Raw genomic sequence first — 9,350 nt, 5'->3', positions numbered from 1 at the left:
AGATGGAGCCCTAGCTCCTGGTCCGCTTTCTCACCCTCCTTCCCCCCTAGGTCATCTGAAATGTCACCTTTCACCTAATCATCATCTCCTTGGTTTCAGACCTTAACTCTGGTCTCTCGACTTCTGCTTAGTTCCACATTCTCTACCCTTTTGCACAGAGGACTACCACCTTCTCTTCCTGGAGCCTCTAAGGCTTTTCTGCTTGCCACATGCTCTAATCACCAGCCCCTCCTAACTCAGCTGAAATGGAAGTGTCCACCCTCTCCAAAACTCTTAAGCCAACTCCCGGTCTCAATCAAGAGTCTTTGGGCCCTAGGATTATCATTGCCTTATTTGAAATTGGATCACTACCTCCTGTCTCCCGGTGTTTTCTCCCTTCCCCAAACAATAGTGACCATCAAGCAGCTGAACAACAGACTGCACAGAAGTTTGAAAATCTCTTAAAAGATATTAAAGATATCATTAAAAATGTGACAAGTAATGAAGAGAAGATCACAGAAGTCAAAGATTCTTCTGAGGAAATCAGTATTTCTGAGGATGTGTCAGAACTTAAAGAAAAAATCAGAGAACTTGATAAGATAAATGAAGTGTTATTGAACAACCTGCTTGGTTGCTCAGACCTAGAGAAAGAAGAGAATGCAAAAAAACAGATGATAGTGGAAAACCAGAACTGTAAGGACACGGTACAAGTCTTTAGAAGCGATTTGGTAAATTGTTCAGAAGAAAACAGAGACTTTAATGAAACTCAGTTAAGTAAGGAAAAAGCAAAATATAGACTCCCTCATGTTCAAGAAGAAAATATCAAACTTAGGAACAACATGGAGCAGTTGCTACAGGAAGCAGAACACTGGAATGTGCAACATGCTGAGCTCAGTGAATTAATAAGAACATATCAGAAATCTCAGAAAGATATACAAGAAACTCTTAAAAATAATGGAGCACATTTCCAAACTCAATCAAATGAGAAGGTGTCAGCTCAGCATGAACTGGAGGAACAAGCGAAAAAACTGGAACATGACACATATTCATTGCATTTGATTTCAGCTTTGCTGGAAAATGAATGTCAGATCTTACAGCAGAGAATAGAACTTCTCAAGGAACTCCATCATCAAAAAGAGGGAACTCTGCAAGAGAAGCCAATTCAGAAAAACGGTGAAAAGGACAAGAAAAAACAGAAGCTATCAGCAGAGCATAAGCCAAAAATGCAAGAAAAAGAGGGTACATTTCAGAAAAAAGACAAATTCTACAAAGGCCTGGATGCTGGTAGCAAGAAAGCACTTAATAACCACTTCAATACTCATATTGCAAGAGGAGCTCCTGTGGAAAAATCATCCAGCAGCCTAACTTAGAAAATACCAAAAGTAGAAGAAAAGGCAATTCTTCAAAAACTGTAATACATCAACTCCAGGCATAATCAATCATCAAACCTAGGATAGATCTGCTGGTTTGACAAGAGTAAGCCATAGAACAAGAAGATTAACACTTAGATTATTCATTACCTCAGTAGTTATGTAAGTTTGGTGTTTCATGACCATTAGTGCCAGTATCAAGTTCATAACCTGTCGTACAATTTGCTTGTTTTTTGTATTTATCCTATCCTATGACACTGTAACCAAGAGGGAGAAGTTACAGGTCCAATTAATAAAGATCTAAATAAAAACTAGAATAAGAATGAAAAGTTTGTTTTCTTTAATCATTTACTGGGTAAGGGGAATTCTGGGAGGAAAAAGTATATGATCCTTTTATTGTGAACCTTTAAAGCTCATGTTTGAAATGCATGTTTCCTTTTCCTGTTATCTACTGAAGTGTGGGAAGTAGTGAGGTAAAGAAGAAAAAAATGCTGATAAACCAACCCAGAGCAGTTTTTCTTTTCTCATAAGTGTTCCCATTCCCTAAGTACTATTTTTCATAATATTCCTCTCCTGCTCCTCCACTAGTGAACAGTGGGCATACCAAGCAGCAGAGGCCCTTGGGGAAGGATATTTCAGTTGGTTTAGAAGAATAGATGTATATCTAGATTTTGTTCTGTGTTGGCAAAATTCCTCCCATTCCTCCAAGTGGGGATAGTAGAGTTACCCAAGGGAAAAAGCAGTATTTTCTATTAAGGGAGCTGGGCTTCTGGGATGCCTGGGTGCCTCAGTGGTTGACTGGCTGCCTTCAGCTCAGGGCATGATCCCAGGGTCCCAGGATCGAGTCCCACGTTTGGCTCTACGCAGGGAGCCTGCTTCTCCCTCTGCCTGTGTCTCTGCCTCTCTCTGTGTTTCTCATGAATAAATAAATAAAATCTTAAAAAAAAAAAAAGGAGCTAGACTTCTGATTCCAGAAAAAAGCACAGCAGATGCATTTCTTGCTATTCCTCCCATTAAGTATGGTAAAGACCCTGGATGTTATGTATAAAATGAACTGGAGACCCTGAAAGATGGAGAGAATGTGATGGACTATCCAGAGACCTTGAGACTTCAGGAACAGCATGCTGTTAAGTTCCCTGGGCTTTCTTTTTGTCTTGTATATCCTGGATAGAGTGTTGGAAGAGTCCACAACCCAGAAATGCCAGAAATGCCAATGCACTTAGACCAAAAAAAAAAAAAAAAAAAATCCCCTTCTCTTGCTCTCCCTTGGCAAAGGATGAGGAAAGAGACAGGTAAAGGACAGGAAGGGGACAACTCTAGCCATGCATGAAAAATGCCATGCCTCCACCCTCACTCCCACCAACAAACACTGAGTGGTGAGCCTAGACTTTCACCTCTGCCTAGTGGTAATGAGGCACTCCATCCCCTTTTCTTCTGGGATGTTACAGAAGAAGCAGAGTGGGGACTCTGAAGTCCCACCCCCACTTGAGGGTAACAGGGTGGTCCTTCCTGAGCCCCTCCTCCAGTAGATTGGAATGTCATGGAGGCCTAATGGGTGACCTAGATTTTTATACCTTTCTCTTGCTAGCACAGCATCAGGGGAGGCCTGCTAAAACAGAAAGTTTAATAAGATCCAGGGCCTCATAACATAATGCTAAAATACCCATGTAGAAAAATCATACATCCTACCAAGAACCATTAAAATCTCACCTTGAATGAGAAACAATGACAGATGCCAACAATGGGATGACCCAGATATTAGAATTATCAGATAAGGGGATCCCTGGGTGGCTGAGCGGTTTAGCACCTGCCTTTGGCCCGGAGTGTGATCCTGGGGTCCCAGGATCGATTCCCACATCAGGCTCCCTGCCTTGAGTCTGCTTCTCCCTCTGCCTCTCTCTCTGTGTGTCTCTCATGAATAAATAATTAAAATAAATAAAATATTTTTAAAAATGAATTATCAGATAAGGATTTCAAAGTTGTCATTATAAAAATGCATCACTGAGCAATTACAAACACATTTGAAACAAATGAAAAAAATAGAAAGTCTCAGCAAATAAATAGAAAATATAAAGAAGACACAAATGGAAATAGTTGTAAAACTCACTGAGTGTGCTCAAAAATAGAATGTTGATGTCAGAGGAAAAATTCCGTGAAATTGAAGATAAGACAATTACCCACTTTGAATAATTAAGAAAATAGACTGGGGGAAAAAAACAGTCTCAAGAATCTGTGGAACAGTAAAAAAAGATCAAACATTGGTGTCATCAGAGTCATCCTCGAAAAGGGGTAGCATGTGGCCTGATAAAGTATTCAATGAATACATAACTGAAAATTCCCCAAATTTAGTGAAAGGCATAAAGCTACAGATTCAAGAAATTGGAGTTCACTGTATAAACTCAAAGATCAAGGCACTGAAATAAGATTTCTGAAACCTAAAGACAAAGTAAAAATCTTGAAAGCAGTTCAAAAAAAATTCATTTGGCATAAAGGAATAATTATCCAAATGACAGCAAATTTCTTATCAGAAACCATGGAGGCCAGAAGGAAATGACCATTTTTCAAGAACTGAAAGAAATGTAAACCTAGAATTATTCACCCAGTGAAAATATCCTTTAGGAATGAAGGTGAAATCAATACCTTCTCAGCTCGAGGATAACTGAAAGAATCTGTTACACGGCCACATCTATCTGAAAGCAATTGGGAAATGCGATTTTTATCTGGGCAGCCACGTTGCCCAGGCAGAAGGAAGAATTAATCTTGGAGCCCTGTGAGGTGTTGAGAAAATATTTTTGAGTTTCTACACCATTAGGGATTTCTGAGCAAGTTTTATGGAACCTTGAAATCTTGGACTAAAAGCAAGCTATAGAGATAATTTAGAACCGCATAGATAATTAGAACTCAAAAGAGGGCAGCCCAGGTGGCTCAGTGGTTTAGCTTGGCCTTTGGCCCAGGGCCTGATCCTGGAGACCCAGGATCGAGTCCCACTTTGGGCTCGCTGCATGGAACCTGCTTCTCCCTCTGCCTGGATCTCTGCCTCTGTCTCTGTGTCTCTCATGAATAAATAAATAAAATCTTTAAAAAGAAAAAAAGAACTCAAAAAATATACCTACTTTGAGATGTCTATTTTCACTTCAAGTTAGGGTGAAGCTTGGGTCTCTGGAGATATCTCTGAGTTATAAAGCTGGAGACTTGGGCTACTCTGGCCCCTGGAGAGATTTATTTACATTAGAAAAGAGAGAAAACAAGGATTCTTTCTATCTTGTCTTTGAGGAGCAAAGAATTTTTTTCTCCCTATTTTTAGAAGAAGAGGAGGACAGCTGCCTTTCTTTCCTACAAAAATACCTACACTCAAAAACAAACAAACAAACAAACAAACAAACAAACCTAGATTCATTTCCTCACTTACAGTACAGACCCTTTGCATGTAGGGTGACATCTGGTTCTCATTGCATCTCTTCAGGGGTAAGAATTGAAGGGAGGGGAACCAGCGCAATTATTATTAGGTAAGTAATAATCATCTGTCTCTGATCCAAAAAAATCTCATGTGGGGCAGCCCCGGTGGGGTGGCGCAGCGGTTTAGCGCTGCCTGCAGCCGAGGGCATGATCCTGGAGACACTGGATCGAGTCCCATGTCAGGCTCTCTGCATGGTGCCTGCTTCTCCCTCTGCCTGCCTCTCTGCCTCTGTGTGTGTGTCTCTATGAATAAATAAATAAAGTCTTTAAAAAAAACAAACCAAAAATCTCATGTGTATATTCAGGATAAAATAAAAATGAATATGAAGAACACACAAAGACAATAACAATCTCCACCATATATTCTATTATGAATGAAGTATAAGGCATACAAATTTTTCATATGTTGGAAGTACTGAATATACAAATTGGAATACTGCTTCCTACTCAAAAATTTACAGTTGAACAGTAGGTACTAAAAGAATCATAGTTCTTTGACTTTCCTTTGAATGGAAACTATTATCTAAACTATTCTATTTTCCAGCCATCTTGACTAATAAAACATGCAGTTCCTTTCCATACTTTACCAGATATGTGGTTCATATTGCCAAGAAAGAAATTGTTGCTGAAATAAATTATAACTTTCTGCATAGTCAGTTAAGCCACCAACTTGTGGTTTCAGCTAAGGTAATGAGATCAAGTCCCACCTTGGGCTTTGTGCTGTGTGCAGTCTGCTAAACTTTCTCTCCCTCTTCCTCTGCCCCTCCAAGCTCTTACTTTCCCTCTTGTGCTATCTCTCCCTAAAATAAATAAATAAATCTTTTAAATTTTTTGAAATATAACAAGTTGAGGTCATTGATATTTTTTACCCTATTTTAACTCCAATATGGTCAACATACATATTAGTTTCAGTTGTACAATATAGTGATTCAACAAGGTCACTAATATTTTTCAAAGTAAAAGAAAGATGTTACACAAAGGTGAAAGTTACCAGATCAAAATGAAGTAAAAAAGTGGGTCTATCATTATCACATTATCATCATTATCTTGTTCTTCCGCAAAATTGATTGATGTAGAAAATTACTATTATTATTATTATTATTATTATTATTTTGTTTTAAATAGACTCCTCACCCAACATTGGGCTTGAACTCACCACCCTGAGATGAAGAGTTTCATGCTCAATAGACTGAGCCAGCGAGGCACCCCAACAAAATTATTTTTTAAATATTTCTTACCATAAATAAAGGCCTCAAACATCCATCATCGGAGTGTCAGGGTCACTTGAGTGTTTCATTTTGTTCTGTTTTCTAACAGTTACACAGTTTTCTAAAGGAAACCACTAACCACTAATCCATACTTAATTAAATCTTCTCTCACAGGGAAGTGTACATCATTTTGACAGGCACTGATCTGTTATGAAACTTATTTTTTTTTAAACTTCATTTTATAAGGAACTTAGTGTTGATGTTTGCATTCTGTTTTGATCTTAAAGATTTTTTTTTAGAGTAAGTTCTACACCCAGCAGGGGCTTGAACTCACAATCCCGATATCAAGAGTCTTAACGCTGTACTGACTGAGCCAACCAGGTGCCCCTTAGAGATTTTTTTAAGTTTTAAGAGAAAAGTACTGTTTAGTGTTCCTTAGACTGTTCTGGGGAAATATTTTTTTTAGTTGTATCTTTTCTTTTTTTCTTGGTGAAAGAAAAGCAATAATCTTTTCTAAAAACTGGATTTGAGTTTGTTAATATTCTTTATTATTTTTAGAATTCCATTTCAGTGATTTTTGTCCTTATGTTGATTTTCTTTCTTTTTTTCAGTTGTTTTGTTGTGCTTTTTCCATTTCTTGACTTGAACACTTACTGTTTTCTACTTTTCTTGTTTCCTCAAAAATGTATTAAAAACTTGTAACTGAAACAAAACAAAACAAAAAAACCTGTAACCGTCCCAACATATATTGCTTTGGATATGGATCGTAAATATTTCACTATTATTAATTCTAAATTTAAAAAATATTTTAAATTTTAAAAATTAATTGTTCAAATAATATTTTAAAATATGATTTTAAAATTTAAAAAATTATTTTCTTTATAGCCCAAACATTATTAAGTAGAGAAGTAGACACACTGATATAACGTTAAGTATTATTCTTTACATGATATGTAGGCATCATATGGTATCCCTTGTGTGTTTGACATATTCATAGGAAAAATCTTTAAGAAATAAAAGAAAATACACTTACCTACAGTTGGGAATTTTACCGGTTTTTTGTTTTTTGTTTTTTTTTTAAAGAGATTTATTTATTTATTTATTTATTTATTTATTTATTTATTTGAGAGAGAGGGCTTAAGCACACATTGGGGGAGGGGCTGCAGAAAAGAATCTTCAAGTAGCCTCCCCTCTGACTTGAGGCTCAATCCCACAACGTGTGAGATCATGACCTAAGCTGAAACCAAAAGTTGGGCACCTAACCAACTGAGCCACCCAGGTGACCCTGGGAATTTTACTTCTTATAAACTCTTGTACAGAAGGAGAAGTAGACCTATATAGTAATAATCTTTGTAATATTACTATTCTGTGGGAAACAAGCCCTAATGTCTATCAGTAAAAAATGGCTAAACTGGGCTATATGTATATGAAAAGTAATAATGTAGAAATTACAATGAACTAAATGCATATGTATGAGCATGGGGAGATGGCTTTTGAAATCTTTAGTTAGAACTTTTGACTGATGTCAATTATGATACCTAATCAAAAAAGTATATTTTCCTACTAGTCTAAGATCTTTATTTTTTTTTTAAGATTTTACTTATTTATTCATGAGAGACACACAGAGAGAGGCAGAAACATAGGCAGAGAGAGATGCAGGCTCATTCCAGGAGCCCAATGCGGGACTCGATCCCAGGACTCCAAGATCATAACCCGAGCCAAAGATGTTCAACCACTGAGCCACCCAGGCACCCCTAATCTAAGATCTTTAAATTCAGAAATTTAACAAAACTAACCACCTAAAGCCTTATGTATTTTAAATGAATATAGTAATGGGACACCTGAGTGGTTCAGCAGGTTAAGCATCTGCCTTCAGCTAAGGTTGTATTCCCAGAGTACTGGGATCAAGCCCCGTGCAGGACTGCCTGCTCAGTGGGGAGCCTGATTCTCCCTCTCCCTCTACCCCTCCCCTTGCTCATGCACACACTCTTTCTCACTCTTACTCTCAAATAAATAAATAAAACCTTTAAAAAATAAAAATAAATGGACATAATATTTACATAATTATTTTTATAATATTACTATTTATCATTTTTCATTGTTTTTCTTTTTTTATATTTCCTTCAACAGTAAAATACTATACATATTTTTAAGTCAGTTTTTTGTTTGTTTAAGAGAAAGAGCCTGAGGTCGAAGAGGGGCAAAGGGAAAGGGAGAGACTCTCTCTCTTTTTTTTCTTTTAAGATTTTATTTATTTGAGACAGAAACAGAGGGAAAGAGAGAGAGAAAGGAAGGGGTGAGGGGAGGGAGAAGCTAGGGAGAGAGGGAGAGGCAGAAGCAAACTCCCTGCTGAGCAGGGAGCCCAATTGAGGGCTCCATCTAGGACCCTGGGATCTTGACCTCAGCCAAAGGCAGACACTTAACAACTGAGCCACCTAGGCACTCTAAAAAGCTCTCAAAGTTTTGAGAAACTTGATTGGTCTCTACAGTGGTGAGGATGAGCAAACAATAGGCTAACTTCATTTGAATTTTTCTTTTCTTTCTTTCTTTTTTTCATTTAGTGAGCTGTATATCAAGTAAGGGACTTGAACTCATGACCCTGAGATTAAGAGCCACATGCTTTACCAGCTGAGACAGCCACATCTCCATCCAGTTGATTTTTTAAAATAACCTATCCAGTATAATTTGTATAACTCAGAATTTAGTTCTTTGTATCAGCATTTTCTCTCACAAAATATCTTTTCAAAGAAATGATAACTGAGGGGTATCTGACTGACTCAGTCAGAAGAGCATGCAGTTCTTGATCTTGGGTAGTACTCTTCAAGCCCCATGTTGGGTGTAGAGCTTAGTGGGGGGAAGGAAGGTGAGGGGAGGGGCAGGAGGGAATAACTGTTTTTGTTTTTTTAAAGATTTTATTTATTTATTCATAAGAGACACAGAGAGAGAGAGGCAGAGACACAGGCAGAGGGAGAAGCAGGCGGAGCCTGACGTGGTACTCGACCCCAGGTCTCCAGGATCAGGCCCTGGGCTGAAGGTGGGGCTAAACCGCTGAGCCACAGGGCTGCCCGGAATAACTGTTTTGAATTTCACTTCTCTTTCTGGTTCCATTGTAAGTGATGACTGGCAGGAGAATTAGTTCACCAACAATTGGTGGTGCTCTACATAGATTTGTTGTTCTAAGTCGGCTAGAATCTGTGGCCTTTTGAGCCCTCATGAGAGTTTCTTGGAACTCAGCTTTCAAGCATTCAGTTCAGGCACTCCATAAAATAATACATATTTGCTTGATAGTGTATTTTTTGTAAGTATGTTAAGTATAGTATATACATCTAGTGTATGT

The 9,350-nt window shown here is 37.9% G+C and overlaps 1 protein-coding gene across 1 annotated transcript; it reads left to right on the top strand.

Annotated features, from left to right (window-relative positions):
- Positions 1-245: 245 nt before the first annotated feature.
- SPZ1 (spermatogenic leucine zipper 1) lies at positions 246-1,349 on the top strand. The gene has a single exon (XM_041751933.1). It carries the CDS (start codon positions 246-248, stop codon positions 1,347-1,349), a length of 1,104 nt encoding a protein of 367 aa, XP_041607867.1.
- The last annotated feature ends 8,001 nt before the right edge of the window (positions 1,350-9,350 follow it).

This window comes from Vulpes lagopus, chromosome 4 (genome assembly GCF_018345385.1).
Source record: "Vulpes lagopus strain Blue_001 chromosome 4, ASM1834538v1, whole genome shotgun sequence".
NCBI classification, from domain to species: Eukaryota; Metazoa; Chordata; class Mammalia; order Carnivora; family Canidae; genus Vulpes; species Vulpes lagopus.
The sequence above is the reverse complement of the archived record's forward strand: the minus strand, read 5'-3'. Positions and strand labels throughout refer to the sequence as shown.